At 50.4% G+C, this 13,251-nt stretch overlaps 6 protein-coding genes across 6 annotated transcripts; 4 read left to right on the top strand and 2 right to left on the bottom strand.

The window, feature by feature from the left end:
* The first annotated feature begins 735 nt into the window (after positions 1-735).
* Positions 736-3,320, top strand: LOC108024807 (uncharacterized). The gene is made up of 4 exons (XM_017094929.3): positions 736-930; positions 1,029-1,456; positions 1,633-2,444; positions 2,505-3,320. The coding sequence occupies exons 1-4, from the start codon at positions 882-884 to the stop codon at positions 3,085-3,087; spliced, it is 1,872 nt and encodes a 623-aa protein (XP_016950418.1). The 5' UTR covers positions 736-881; the 3' UTR covers positions 3,088-3,320.
* A 136-nt stretch (positions 3,321-3,456) lies between these two features.
* Positions 3,457-4,556, top strand: LOC108024533 (succinate dehydrogenase [ubiquinone] cytochrome b small subunit, mitochondrial). Its single transcript, XM_017094499.3, has 4 exons — positions 3,457-3,614; positions 3,707-3,822; positions 3,890-4,077; positions 4,260-4,556. The coding sequence occupies exons 1-4, from the start codon at positions 3,572-3,574 to the stop codon at positions 4,462-4,464; spliced, it is 552 nt and encodes a 183-aa protein (XP_016949988.1). The 5' UTR covers positions 3,457-3,571; the 3' UTR covers positions 4,465-4,556.
* Positions 4,557-4,572: 16 nt separating this feature from the next.
* Positions 4,573-6,488, bottom strand: LOC108024532 (phosphatidylglycerophosphatase and protein-tyrosine phosphatase 1). The gene is made up of 5 exons (XM_017094498.3): positions 6,345-6,488; positions 5,653-5,822; positions 5,265-5,408; positions 4,888-5,205; positions 4,573-4,828 (listed from the first exon to the last, which is right to left on the bottom strand). Exons 2-5 carry the CDS (start codon positions 5,662-5,664, stop codon positions 4,700-4,702), a joined length of 603 nt encoding a protein of 200 aa, XP_016949987.1. The 5' UTR covers positions 5,665-5,822; positions 6,345-6,488; the 3' UTR covers positions 4,573-4,699.
* Positions 6,489-6,594: 106 nt separating this feature from the next.
* Positions 6,595-9,618, top strand: LOC108024528 (protein sel-1 homolog 1). The gene is made up of 7 exons (XM_017094494.3): positions 6,595-7,036; positions 7,090-7,835; positions 7,901-8,075; positions 8,141-8,289; positions 8,355-8,689; positions 8,750-8,954; positions 9,014-9,618. Exons 1-7 carry the CDS (start codon positions 6,595-6,597, stop codon positions 9,431-9,433), a joined length of 2,472 nt encoding a protein of 823 aa, XP_016949983.1. The 3' UTR covers positions 9,434-9,618.
* A 114-nt stretch (positions 9,619-9,732) lies between these two features.
* Positions 9,733-11,356, bottom strand: LOC108024530 (26S proteasome regulatory subunit 6A-B). The gene is made up of 3 exons (XM_017094497.3): positions 10,996-11,356; positions 10,511-10,931; positions 9,733-10,452 (listed from the first exon to the last, which is right to left on the bottom strand). The coding sequence occupies exons 1-3, from the start codon at positions 11,203-11,205 to the stop codon at positions 9,797-9,799; spliced, it is 1,287 nt and encodes a 428-aa protein (XP_016949986.1). The 5' UTR covers positions 11,206-11,356; the 3' UTR covers positions 9,733-9,796.
* A 65-nt stretch (positions 11,357-11,421) lies between these two features.
* Positions 11,422-13,229, top strand: LOC108024529 (ran-binding protein 3). The gene is made up of 2 exons (XM_017094495.3): positions 11,422-11,530; positions 11,660-13,229. Exons 1-2 carry the CDS (start codon positions 11,515-11,517, stop codon positions 13,006-13,008), a joined length of 1,365 nt encoding a protein of 454 aa, XP_016949984.1. The 5' UTR covers positions 11,422-11,514; the 3' UTR covers positions 13,009-13,229.
* Positions 13,230-13,251: the final 22 nt, after the last annotated feature.

Genomic DNA, 13,251 nt, shown 5'->3' with positions numbered 1-13,251 from the left:
TAAGTGGAGTCCTTAACTTAAAAATGGTTATGGTTATGACTGAAGTTGTGTAGATGTGAGTGTTCTTTGTACAAAAATAATATTAAAGTTGTTTTACTTTTTTATCTACCTTCTACTCTCTATCTATCTAATCAGCATGTTAATAAATTTAAATTTAAATCACTCAAAACGTATAATAAATATTTCCAGTATGACTGAATGAAAATATTCCATTGTTTTTAAATCTGGAATGTTTGATTCCTCTTTTAAAAATCAATAATATTCGGAATCTGGTACTATATTATATTGTCGGGTTAATCATTTACAGCTCTTTGTTGTCTGGGGATGAGTCGTTAAGATGGTAGAAGAAGACTGAAAAGCGTTATAAATATATTGGATTTTAGTCCGGCAGAACTGTACGACAATCGTTTTAAATTGAAGAAACAGAATCAGTTAAAAATATCCCAATCAATACTTTCTTTGTAAATATTTAAAGAGAATACTTCTTTTCATATTAAAAAAAAAACTATTTTTAAGTTATACAATTTTTATATTTTTTCTTGTATTATATTTTATCAAAGAGGATCTAGACTAACTAATTGTTAGGAAAAACATATTTTCTGGTGACATATGCATTAATTTTTGTTATTGATTATTTATAGTTTTCAATTCAAAGAGTAACGGTCGATTAATCGATTGTTGCTGATTTAACAGTGTTGAACAAATTGCGCTCTCATTAAGTCAGTGTTGTAAAGGTCGGCTTGGTTTATTGGTAGCTTGTGTTTGTTGCGTGTTGTGGTTTGCAATTGTTTAGTAGTAAAACCGATTTTTATAGCTTCCACTCACAAGTAAAACCATACAAAATATGTTTAGCTGTTAGTGCTGGAGACACCGAACCCACAATGCAATATATTTTGGGTGTTATCTGCCTGGCGGGCTTCCTAGGCTCAGGTCAGTGATCTGATTGCCAAGCCACACCCAAGGCTTGGACTCCAAGTGAATCATGTGAATGGACCAGCCCAAAACTAACGCACCCATCCTTCTTACAGCCCTCGGCCAATACAACCAGTACAACCAAATCCAGAGGGACAACTGCGTCATACCGAAGATCCTGCAGGGATCGTGGTTCTCGTGGGAAACGGGCCTGCCCACGCTGACGGTGATCGACGCCACCTCGATGTCCAGCCGAGGCTACTGCATCAACTACCAGCGCCACAAGGGCGACGAGTACTCCTTCGTCTTCAAGGAGCGCTCCAAGGACTGCTACCATTGCGTCAGGACCATCATCCGCACCCTCAATGTGTTCGAGAAGTTCGAGGGACCCTGTGTGGGCATCCCCGATGGCCAGGAGCCCACCGTGGACTATGTCTGCCGCGGCGTTAAGGACGACCAGCAGCTGATCACGCTTTTCAACGAGAACTTTGTGCCCATCAACTGCCGCTCCTCGCTGGAAGGCGTCTGGCATTTCACATATCAGGTGAGTTGGGCTCCAGAAATCCTGTAAAATCAGCTAAAACTAAAGGCTTTTTTAGCGGATTCACTTATATTTTGGTTATTTTTTGTATCAAAACAAGTTTTATCAAAGGTTTTTTTATATTTTAATAAGACCGAAATCCTATAATTAACTAATTTCAAAAAATCTTCTCTTTCCAGAACCGTTTTCGCTTCACTGGCGTGTGCGACAAGCCCGATGCCCGCATTCAGTCCTGCCAAACGGCCGGCACCCAGTTCCTCATCCAGAACCAGAAGTTCAACGTCACCTACCAGCAGTGCGAGGGCATGGAGGGCACATTCACCGGCACCGTCGAGTTCAGTTGCCTGGGCGATTGGTTTGTGGGCAAGAACCACTACTTTGCCGTGGCCAATACCAAGGAGTCGCGTAAGGATGAGAAGTACCGCTGCTTCCTCAAGAATCGTGATGACGATCTGTATGTGGGTGTATCCATTACGGCCGAATGTAACACGCTGAAGACCCCGGAAACCTCGCCCGAACGTCTCAAGCTGACGCCTGTGAAAGCTGAATTTGTGGAGCCCGGCTGCACGCTGCCCCAGAACTTCAGCGGCGAGTGGGTGAACACAGCCAACATTGACGCCGATGTCTCGATCAGTGAGACCCACATCAACGAGACCTACTATCCGGACAAGGCTCGATACCGCAAGACGATCTATGTTTGCCGAGAGCGCCGTGGCAATCGAGTGATGATGGCCCGTCTGACCGTCGATGGTTGCCAGAAGGATTACGTGTGCTTCGACTTTATGCCTCGTCACCACAACATTATTCGCTACCGCAAGGGTTTGGCTGTGATCAAGGACGATTTCAGCACGGTATGCTCGTGGGTTCAGTTCCCTAATTCGGAGGCTTGGAAATATGACCTCTTTTTGGCGCGGAATCCTGTGCCCGTCCGTTGTCCCGTGGCGGGAAAATTCAACTTTACCCAGAGGGGAGAACATCCCTTCAGAACGAGGTTTGTTGTAGATGCTTAAGTACTTCTCGAACTTTGCCATAATGTTTATCTTTTTTTTAGAATTCTTGGTGGTGTCACCCTGAGTCCACGTCCGGATATCCACTGCAAGCAAAACATATCGGATTTGTCGGTCTGCGATACCGACCAAAAGGAACTGGCGGTGGATGAAAACTACTGTCTGTCCGTGGACCACTTGGGTCGTCCTGTTGATATCTACAGTGATCCGGATTACCGCATGAAGTGCATTGGCTTCTGGAAGGAGAACCTGAAGTCCTACCTGATCACTTACGACGATCTGGATCCGCTGTCCAAGTACCGCTGCTGGGTGTATCAGCGTGCCGACCTCAACCGCGTCCTCATGTCGCAGGCTGTGGGTGCTTTCTGCAAACTGGAGCAGGACGTGACCTCGTGGAACCACACGGAGGGAGCAGCGGTGGCCATCGATGCCGTGGAGTACGAGAGAGAGCGCGACGACTGTCCCATGTACTTCGATGATGGATTGAACCCCTGGAAGCCATCAGATGCCTCCAACATTGTCTTCGACTGGGACTTTTACCGAGCAGGCGCAGCGTCACTCGATTTACAACTGACTGGCCTCGCTGTCGTGGCCTGTGCGCTAGTCGGGAGTTTGGTAGCTCTCTAAGATCAAAAGTATTTTTTAACTATTCCATCCAACGAAATTTACAAATTTACAACCAATATCGAGTGAAGTTTAGGATAATTGCGTGCCTTAGAATGCGATTTTTAAGCAAATTTTAAACTTAGATTTTAAGCTAATCAAGACAATTCAGACAGCAGCCATTCCGTCCCAAATGAATCTCAAATGTTTTGTTCAAACAATTAAAGCAGTTAAATAAATGCCTCGAACCAATGAAATATTTTGTTTAATACTTTTATTTGAATTAAAATAATAATCCTTTTTTTCAGCGCGTTTGATGTTTTGAAATTGTATGCCGTGCCAATATTTTGTCCGCTACTGTATATCGATTACACTGACCAATCGAAGTGGGCTGGCAACTCTACTTCCAGTGTTGTACAATTTCTTAGTCAAGTCGGCCCGAACGTCTCACGGAGCAATAGGATTTATTATTTTGAGCTGAAAATTCTCAATTTCTACACATCCCAACATGTCCCTTTCGCTGGTCCTGCGTGGCGCTGTCCGTTGCAATGGTAAGGTTCCGCCGTGTGGTCAATGGCCCCCGTATTTGCGGCAAAACAGCTTTTATTATATAACCAAACCGTTTGTTGGTATCCGCTATTAGCCGCAAATCTCGTTAAGGCGGCCCGCATCACTCCCCTGAAGAGCTACTCCACCCTGGTGGCCAATGCCCAGCGGAAGGCGGTGGTCCAGCCCCTGGCTCTGACCAAGATTGCTGCGGTGAGTGTTTGGAATTGGTAATCTCAGGGTAATCCCAGCTAATGCTAATCCCCTCCTGCTTTTCCAGCCCATTGCTCGCGAGATCTCCGTGAGTGCGCCGCGCAAGGCCGCCGCAGGATCGAGTCACACCCTGCTGTGGACCATCGAGCGCGTTGTGTCCGCCGGTCTCCTGGCTGTCATCCCAGCTGCCTTCATTGCCCCATCCCAGGTATTGGACGCCCTCCTGGCCATTTCCGTTGTGATCCACACCCACTGGTAAGTTGGCACTCCTGAAGTGTAACTTTAATTTTAGTTTCAAATTGTAAAGTTTTTCAATGGTCTGTTAAATAATTGAATTTTATGAGTAATCAATTATGAGACTATAAAAAAACATCGTTAACATTTGACACCAATCCTGCAAATATCCATTGATATTTTCCCTTTATTCCATAAAACAGGGGCGTTGAGGCCATGGTGGTGGACTATATGCGTCCCTCCGTCGTGGGCAACGTGCTGCCCAAGGTGGCCCACATTGCGCTGATCGTCATCTCAGTGGCCACGCTGGGCGGTCTCTTCTACTTCATCCAGAACGACGTGGGCCTGGCCAATGGCATCAAGCGCTTCTGGGCCATCAAGGGCAAGGATGCCGAGAAGAAGGCCTAAGCGTGCAGAGCAACCAGTTGACGAACCACGAAACACCAGTTATTTATTCATAGTTTCGCGATAAGCAGTAAATAAACAATTGTATAAAGTAACAGCGGCACAGTGATGTTGGTCTGTAGAAAATTGTATATTCAACAAGAAAATCAGCACTAAAATAGTCGGGCGACAGGCAGCACCTTTGTTACGTATGGTAATCTACTGTAAGCAATAAATTTGGGCTATTGTCCGGTTCCGGTCATGACTTGGCCTGCACATTGTTTGTGTAGAATAACCGGAGGGCATCCCATTGTTTGGTGTGCAGCAGAATGTGAGGCCGACACTGACGCATGTGCTCCACCGCCTGCTCCGGATTCCAGCCGTTCTTCTGCAAAGTATGCATCATGAGCTTTAAGGGCACCTTATCGATGTTAATGATCAACCCACCATCATTAAGTAGCAGCCCACCAGGGTGGCACTGCGCGTCCTGCCCGCCTTGCAGTGCACATAGACGGAGCCCACGTTTTCGGGCAGCTGGGAGGTACTCAGACCGCCAATCCTCTGCTTGAGGGGCAGGAACTTGTTCATGAACTCCACGCCGCGGAACAGCTTCTCCTGGTTGGGCGACTCGAAGATGTCGGTGGTGGCCAGCTGCAGGAACTCGATGCCCAGCTTGCTCCACTTCTCGGTGTTGTTGGAGAAGGCGGTCAGCTCGTAGTCCTCATTCATGGATACCACCGCCTTCATGTTCTCCTTGGCAATGAGCTGGGGGTTGGACCAAGGCTTTAGAAGGATTCCTGTCCTTTGATACCTTAGCTACTTACGTCATTGGCCTGGCTGCGAAAGGGCAGGGCTCCGAGTATCACATGGTCGTCGATGCGGTCGTACCAGTTCCTGGCCGAGGCCTTCTCCATCAGGACATTGTACAGCAGGGTGGGGTAGAAGGAGACGCGTGCGAACATGGCAGCCTGGAAGCACACACAGGTGGTGGTCGGTTTGGGGTCAGGAAACGGGGGGCAGGTGAGTAGTCGGTCAGGGGAGCAAACGCAACAGCTGTAACTTTCACCAGCGCTGGCGCTCGAGCTTAAGTACTGATTCGCCGTTCGACTGACTCGCTTGAAGCGCGGATTGGAACTGGTTTCGCTTTCGGCTTGGGATGTGGGTCTGGGTCTGGGCTAGGTGTCTGGCACGCAGGTCGCTGGCTCTACTTACACTCATCTCCATGCCGGCTGCTCAGTGGCTGACTGGCGGGATGGATCAAGACAAAAGTGAGTGATTCACGGCCGCAAACCTTCCTCGTATTCTAATTAGTCCCGCTCGGAGTTAACACCTCGGATCGCACGTCAGCTCCACCAAAGATTCCCTTCTGTGTCCAAGTGTTCCTTTGCATAACACAAAAACAGGCTGATAAGGCATGGGCGCAGGCAAGGGGTACCGGAAGCTGTCGCCCAAAACCCCCCAAAAAGGGGTATTTGGGGCACAAGCTAATCGCAGTTAGCAGGGAATTAATTTGCATAGTTTGTATTTCTGTTTACAGAAACATTTTATAAAATCTCGAAAAATAAATAAAAAAAAACAAAAACAATTATTATAATTAAATTTTAAGTGCATTGTCTTAAAAATTCCACAATATCTTTAAATTTAAAAAACAGTAACCTAAGTTGGATTATTCAACTTAATGTCAACTGTAATTGCACCTAAAAAACAAAAATGTGCCTGCTATTAAACGTTAATTTTTTACAGTGTTTTTTCTTCTTTGGCGAACCCCCGGTTGTGATTTTTACCACCGCCCTTGACCACGACTGTTTTCAATGCAGCGCTTTGCAACACTGGCCCACAAACCTCGGCCCGCTCGCAGCACTATAAACATTGCAACAAAAAATCCGATTAAAAAAGAATCTTACGTGTGAAAAATTAAGGAAAGACAGCCAAGGCATTCCAACCACCAAGCCAGGGTGGCTAAAATGAGCTAATTCTAAATCCAACAACCGCATCGAGAAAAAGCCGTAAATCCCTCCGCTGGCGCTGCGACCCGAACAAGAAGTAAATAACACAACACGTCAGAAGTGGATGAGCATCAGATAGACGAGGCAGAGGCAAAGATCCAATTATCGGCGTTAATACCATTGCCCCCGACCACGTAGATAGGCGACCATGAAAGCAAACAGTTGGATGTGCCTGCTGGCGCTGCTCCTCGCCTGGCAGCTGCGGGCCGAGGAGCTGCAGGGGCCCGACACAGAAGCAACGGGTACGGGTACGACCCTGGGCACAGGAACTGGCACGACTCTGGGCTCTGGAACGGGAACTGCCACGCCCACTCTGCCCAACGAGCCCTCCACCCAGGCGGAGGCGGAGGAGGTGACCACGGCGGAGTCGGAGTCGAGGGTTCCCGCGGAGAGCAATGACCGCAAGGCTGCCAAACTCAAGGACTCCACGGAGTTTGCCTCCAGGACGAAGGTCATGCCGGCCGCCCTGCTCGAACGCCTCTGGAACGACAGTCTAATGAGGCAGCAAAAGCTAAAGGCCGAGATCGAGCGACTCGAAGCCAAACGCCAGCCCACTGAGGTGGTGGAGCTAACACCGGAGCAGATAGAAGGTAAGTGGGCATGCTAAACATCTTTATGCAGCTTCTAATCCTATTGCTTTAAGCTCAAACCATGTACGACAACGCCATGGACATGCTGGCCAAGCCGCGCACGGATAAGAGGGTGGCCTTCACTCTGCTCAAGAAGGCGGCCGCCTTTAATCACCTCAAGGCCAGGGCGGAACTGGCCTGGGCCGTCCTCCTGGGTCACTGGATGGACTTTGATTTCAACCATGCTGCAGATGAATTCGAGAGCCTGGCCAACGAGGGTGTCCCCGAGGCTCACATGGGCCTGGGATTCCTCTATTCGGCCGGTGTGGGCGGCAAGAATGTCAGCCAGCCCCTGGCCCTGATCCACTACAACCTGGCCGCCCTGGGTGACAACACTCTGGCTCAAATGGCCATGGGCTATCGTTATCTGTATGGCATTAATGTGCCCATCAGCTGTGAGAAGGCGCTGATCCAGTACAAGCGCGTGGCCAAGAAAGTGGCTTCCAAGATCACCTTTGCCAACGGACCCGTTGTGCATCGAGTGCGCCTGCTGGACGAACTGGAGAACCCCGGCAGCCATGAGACCGAGATTGTGGACTATTACCAACTGCTGGCCGACAAGGGCGATGTCCAGTCGCAGGTGGGACTAGGCCAGCTGTACTACCAGGGCGGCAAGGCCACTCAACAGGATCACCAAAAGGCACTGGAGTATTTCACCCAGGCTGCCAATGCCGGCAATGCAATTGGCTTCGCATTTTTGGGCAAGCTTTATCTGGAGGGAAGCGAGCAAATCAAGGCCGACAATGACACTGCATTTAAGGTGGAAATAACATTGATAACACTGATTTATGTCTTAGCTAACTGCTGTATTTTTTGTGTTCTTAGTACTTCTCCAAGGCCTCTGAGATGGGAGATCCAGTGGGCCAAAGCGGGCTGGGTCTCATGTACCTCAAGGGTCTGGGCGTGCCCAAGGATTCGATCAAGGCATTGTCCTACTTCACGCAGGCAGCCGACCAGGGATGGGTGGATGGACAACTGCAGTTGGGCAATATGTATTTCAGTAAGTTAAAGGAATCGAAATTGATAAGATCATTAGCTAAAACCCCAAAATAACTCTAATTCCAGCTGGCAATGGCGTTAAAACGGACTACAAGCTGGCCCTCAAGTATTTCAATCTGGCCACCCAGTCAGGCCATGTTTTAGCTTACTATAATCTGGGAGTGATGAATGCCTACGGCATGGGAATGCTGCGCTCTTGTCCGGCAGCGGTAGAGGTAAGTTGATTGCACATTTAAATTGTTAATTAGTTTCCAACTGGTTTACTATTTGCTTATTCCAGTTCTTCAAGACCGTCTCGGAGCGTGGACGCTGGAGCAGCCGACTGATGCATGCCTACAGCGACTACAAGCAAAACCGCATCGACGAGGCTTACATGCAGTACTCGCTAATGGCCGAGGTGGGCTATGAGGTGGCCCAGAGTAATGCCGCCTTCCTACTTGACCGCGAGGAGGTTCATGTGTTTAACGATCGGCATGAAGAACTGATTCGCGCCTTCTACTACTGGAAGCGGGCAGCCGGCCAGGGCTATTCGGCGGCCCAAGTCAAGCTGGGCGACTACTATTACTACGGCTGGGGCACTTCCACGGACTTTGAGACTGCAGCAGCTCTTTACAGGTTGGTTTTATACCCCTTTACGGCTGTGGAAAACCTTCCTCACCCTTACTAATCCCTCAGGAAAGCGTCGGAGCAGCAATACAATGCCCAGGCCATGTTTAATCTGGGCTACATGCACGAGCAGGGGCTGGGCATGAAGAAGGACTGGCATTTGGCTAAGAGATTATACGATTTGGCTGCCGAGACCAACTCGGATGCGAAAGTGCCAGTGGCCATTGCCCTTTTCAAGCTGCAAATGCTGGCCAAGATTGAATCAATCAAGGAGGTGAGTTAAATCCATATGTGTGCCCAGTGGACTAACATTTTATTCTTTTTCTCCTACAGTCACCTTACAGGTTTATCTTCTACATGGATGAAAACATTGCTGCCAATTGGGATTTGTACATGATTACCGTGTTGACTCTTCTGTTGGGCATCATCATGTACATGAGGAGACCATTCCCGCAGCAGGATCAGCCGGCACAGCAGCCAGCTGCAGATGAGATTGCTGCCGCGCCAGTCAACTTGGCGCCGGTGGGAGCGGAAGCAGCCGTTGTAGCTGGAGTTGTGGACGGCGAGGCTGCAGTGAGAGCCCCAACTGCCACTGCAGTTAATTCTCAGGCTGCTGGGGCCACCACCTCCTCCTCATCATCTGCGGAAACCTCAGCAAGGACTACATCAAACGGCGAATCAACGTCGCAAGAGGCAAGCAGCTCAACACCCGCGGCGCCGGATGGCGCTAACACACTCGATCCCACTGGTTAGTCTTAGTGAATTGGTTTAATCATCCCTCTAGGTTAATTAGTGTGCGTGTAAATATTTATCATCTAATTTCGCCCGATTTAATATTTTTTATTAATTCTAAAACCGACCTTTTTAGATATTTAAAAAATATCGTACTCAGAATGTGAATGTTGTACTGATAAACCAATGAATCGATCGACATTTGATATATAAATTTGTTTTATTTGGAAAAGGCGGTCATTAAATATTTTCGGTTATTCTATCGCTTTAAATCCCTAGAAGTCTTCAGCACAAAACTCAGATTGACAAACTGAAGAATGTTAAATTTCCATGTTTTATTGTAGTGGGAGCGGACAATGTAGAGTTTAACTGCAAATTTCTAGCCTAAGCGTAGTAGTTAAGATTAGCCTTCTTCTTCGCCTGCACTTCCATGATGGCGTCCATGAAGTCCTCGTGCGTGACCGAGTTGGCGGAGCGACGCAGGGCGATCATACCGGCTTCCACACAAACCGCCTTGCACTGGGCGCCGTTGAAGTCATCCGTCGATCGGGACAGCTCCTCGAAGTTCACATCGTTGCTAACGTTCATTTTACGCGAGTGAATCTGCATGATGCGGGCACGCGCCTCTTCGTTGGGATGTGGGAACTCGATCTTACGATCCAGACGACCAGAACGCAGCAGAGCAGGATCCAGGATGTCCACACGATTGGTGGCGGCAATGACTTTGATGTCTGCCGTGGAACTGAAGCCATCCAGCTGATTGAGGAGCTCCAACATGGTTCGCTGCACCTCGCGGTCACCGGCCTTCTCGGAATCAAAACGCTTGGTACCAATGGCGTCCAGTTCGTCGATGAAGATAATGGCGGGCGCCTTTTCCTTGGCCAGGGCAAAGGCATCTCGCACCAGCTTGGCGCCATCACCAATGAACATCTGCACCAGCTGGGGTCCGGCCAGCTTGAGGAAGGTGGACTTGGTCTGGGCGGCGCAGGCACGGGCCAGCAATGTTTTACCAGTTCCAGGTGGGCCGTACAGAAGAACACCTGAAAAGAGCAGGGATTAGCTTGGCAACCCATTTTACAAGCAGAGTATAGATCCCACCTTTTGGTGGGTGAATGCCTAGGTTCTTGAACTTCTCCTTGTGCGTCATGGGCAGGACCACTGCCTCGATAAGCTCCTGGATCTGCTTGTCCAGACCACCGATGTCGGAGTACTGCTCTGTGGGTCGCTCGTCCACCTCCATTGCCTTGACGCGGGCATCGTACTCTGCCGGCAGGGTCTCCAGAATCAAGTAGGAGTCCTTGTTCACGCCAACCAGATCACCTGGCTTCAGTTTCTCGGCATCCACCAGGCCGATGACGGGCAGGAAGTAGGCCTGTCGTGTGGAGGTTTTGATAACGGCGCACTTGCCCTTCCGCTGGTTGTCCAGCACGGTGACGGAGCCGTCGTCCTCCTCCTCCTGGGGATCCACGTCCAGCAGCTCTATGACATTGGACACCAGATAGGGCAGTGTCTTGTTAACCTAAAGAGAGGAGTTACGGGTGAAGAGGAGGTTGCCGGTGAAGGTGTCTCAGACGGATCCCTACCTTGATCTTCTCGGTGTTGTCCTTGATCTTCTCGTTCTGCGCCTGGATCTCGTGCGTGATGCGCATCACCTCGCTCTTCATGATCTTGATCTCGTTGTCCATCAGGCGAGTCCTGCTCACAATCTCATCGGTGGACATACGCATCACCTCTTCGCCCAGCGACTCCTCGCCATCCTCCCAGATCGATTTGTCCTCCAGAGTCTGAGCCATGTCGACTATCCTGCGCTTGCCTGCTGCTCTCGGTGAATGTAGCTCTTTGTTTAAATGCAATTATTGCCGATCTGATCGCTTTCTGGCAAAACACTCTCTGTCGATGACTTGTAAATTTCTTGTTTTTTCAGCGGCAAGTTGGCAACACTGTTGCCGCGCCAGTGTTGGAAAGCACGCGTGGGCTCTAGCGCCTATCGATAGTTGCTGCGGCCCAGCGATAACAGTTCGGCAGGCTTCACACACAGAACGCTCTTTTCTGGAAAAGATTTGGCGATTTTCACTTACAAATTGCAAATAGCCAGGTTTGCAATGTCCGAAAATAATGGTAAGTGTTGGTGACTAGGCTGCGCGCCTAATTGTTACTTAAACTGGCCAAGGGGCGTGGAAATCGCGCCTGAAAAGAGTGCCTCGCAAGCTGACAACCGAATCTTGTTTTTTTTTCTCTTGCTCCCAGAAGCGTCAGTCGAAACTAACTGTTTCCGAGGTGGCTTCACCCTGAAGGCTTCGCGCCTGGGCGGTGCCGTACTGCGTCCGGCGGTGCTGGCCAACAGCAGCGGCTCCAACAGTAGCTCCACACCGTCGTCGGCCGCCGGCGAGGACGGCGCCCTGCTGAACAATCCCTTTCTGCGCGAGACCAAGGACGAGGAGGATGACGAGGAGGTGGCGGCGGCACCGGCTGCTGGGCCCTCCAGCGACAAGAACGACGACGACGAGGTGGACGAGCGGCCGGATCCGCTGACTAAGCTGCGCAGCAATGGCATTGAGCGCTCCAGCATGTTTGCCGCCGCCAAGAACAACATGCCCCATGTCCAGAGCAGCGGCTTCGTTTTCGGCCAGAATGTGCATGAGCGCGTGGTTGCGCCCAATCCAGAGCAGGTCATCGCCGAGCCCGATGCCGAGGCGGCCGGCAGCTCGGGTTCGGGCTCGGCCCAGGAGGCCGCTTCCTCCTCCACCGCCGCCTCGTCGTCGACTTCGTCGGCGCCATTGCTCTTCTCCAGCGTCATCCAGAACGCTGCCCAGACCACAGAGACCAGCGAGGCCGCTGCCTCCTCGTCCACCTGCAGCAGCAGCAGCAACAACAACAAGGAGTCCGCCGAGGCCAAGAGCCTGACGGATGTGGCCCGTGAGTACGAGGAGAGCCGCGCCCAGAAGCGCAAATACGAGGAGGTCGAGACCTTCACCGGCGAGGAGGACGAGATCAATATCATCGACGTAAGCTGCAAGCTGTTCGCCTTCCTCAACAGCAACTGGGAGGAGCGTGGTCGCGGCAGCCTGCGCCTGAACGACGCCAAGGATGGCAAGGGCAACTCGCGCGTGGTCTTCCGCACGTCCGGTAATCTGCGCCTGTTGCTGAACACCAAAGTCTGGGCCGCCATGGTGGCGGAGCGGGCCAGCCAGAAGTCACTCCGGTTGACGGCCATCGACAACTCTGGCGTTGTCAAGATCTTCCTGGCTATGGGCCGACCGGCGGACATTGCCCAGCTGCACAAGGCGCTCAGCGAGCGGATTGCCAAGCGCAAGGTCTCACATCCCGAGGAGTGCTCCGTGGAGGAGACGAAAAACGGCGTGGCCTCCGAGGCAGCGGCCAGCCTGCAGCCCGAGTCGACGACCCACGACGACGAGGACGAGGATGCTGCTCCGGGGCCGTCGGGCGCCGTTTCCGCAGAGGCAGATAGCTATGGGCCGAGTCCCAAGAAGGTGCTCGTCCAGCCCGACAGCAGCGCCGATGTGAGTGTGCCGCCCGTTGATGAGGGCGGCGAGGATGCCGAGGCCGAGGCCAAGGAGTCCACCGATCAGAATTAACCGCCGCTCGCTCTTGTTCTTTTTATACGATTCATACATGGAGGAAAACAACAACAACAACAACAAACACACACAACAACCACTAATTAATAAAACGCGCCGTGAATTATTATAAATTAATTATAATAATTTATTAATAATTATTATTATTAAAAGTAAAATAAATGAAGTGCTGATTTGTAAACCCGTGAGCAGCGTCTACAAAAGACATTTATCCATTACGCTTTGTGTTTATATTTTTTT

The sequence above is a fragment of the Drosophila biarmipes genome, chromosome 3R (genome assembly GCF_025231255.1).
Source record: "Drosophila biarmipes strain raj3 chromosome 3R, RU_DBia_V1.1, whole genome shotgun sequence".
Classification (NCBI taxonomy): Eukaryota; Metazoa; Arthropoda; class Insecta; order Diptera; family Drosophilidae; genus Drosophila; species Drosophila biarmipes.
Note: the sequence above shows the minus strand (reverse complement) of the source record. Positions and strands in the feature narration are given on the sequence as shown.

What these genes read in the sequence shown, in the direction of transcription:
- LOC108024530 (XM_017094497.3), bottom strand. Translation starts at nt 11,205, where the DNA reads ATGGCTCAGACTCTGGAGGACAAATCGATCTGGGAGGATGGCGAGGAG. An exon ending in ACAACACCGAGAAGATCAAG is followed by an intron (nt 10,932 to 10,995) that starts GTAGGGATCCGT and finishes TCCTCTCTTTAG; the next exon opens with GTTAACAAGACACTGCCCTA. An exon ending in AGGCATTCACCCACCAAAAG is followed by an intron (nt 10,453 to 10,510) that starts GTGGGATCTATA and finishes TGCTCTTTTCAG; the next exon opens with GTGTTCTTCTGTACGGCCCA.
- LOC108024528 (XM_017094494.3), top strand. Translation starts at nt 6,595, where the DNA reads ATGAAAGCAAACAGTTGGATGTGCCTGCTGGCGCTGCTCCTCGCCTGG. An exon ending in AACACCGGAGCAGATAGAAG is followed by an intron (nt 7,037 to 7,089) that starts GTAAGTGGGCAT and finishes TATTGCTTTAAG; the next exon opens with CTCAAACCATGTACGACAAC. An exon ending in CTTGTCCGGCAGCGGTAGAG is followed by an intron (nt 8,290 to 8,354) that starts GTAAGTTGATTG and finishes TGCTTATTCCAG; the next exon opens with TTCTTCAAGACCGTCTCGGA.
- LOC108024532 (XM_017094498.3), bottom strand. An exon ending in TTCGCAGCCAGGCCAATGAC is followed by an intron (nt 5,206 to 5,264) that starts GTAAGTAGCTAA and finishes TCCAACCCCCAG; the next exon opens with CTCATTGCCAAGGAGAACAT. An exon ending in TGGGCTGCTACTTAATGATG is followed by an intron (nt 4,829 to 4,887) that starts GTGGGTTGATCA and finishes CATACTTTGCAG; the next exon opens with AAGAACGGCTGGAATCCGGA.
- LOC108024533 (XM_017094499.3), top strand. Translation starts at nt 3,572, where the DNA reads ATGTCCCTTTCGCTGGTCCTGCGTGGCGCTGTCCGTTGCAATG. An exon ending in TGGCGCTGTCCGTTGCAATG is followed by an intron (nt 3,615 to 3,706) that starts GTAAGGTTCCGC and finishes ATCCGCTATTAG; the next exon opens with CCGCAAATCTCGTTAAGGCG. An exon ending in GTTGTGATCCACACCCACTG is followed by an intron (nt 4,078 to 4,259) that starts GTAAGTTGGCAC and finishes TCCATAAAACAG; the next exon opens with GGGCGTTGAGGCCATGGTGG.
- LOC108024807 (XM_017094929.3), top strand. Translation starts at nt 882, where the DNA reads ATGCAATATATTTTGGGTGTTATCTGCCTGGCGGGCTTCCTAGGCTCA. An exon ending in GGCGGGCTTCCTAGGCTCAG is followed by an intron (nt 931 to 1,028) that starts GTCAGTGATCTG and finishes TCCTTCTTACAG; the next exon opens with CCCTCGGCCAATACAACCAG. An exon ending in TCTGGCATTTCACATATCAG is followed by an intron (nt 1,457 to 1,632) that starts GTGAGTTGGGCT and finishes TTCTCTTTCCAG; the next exon opens with AACCGTTTTCGCTTCACTGG.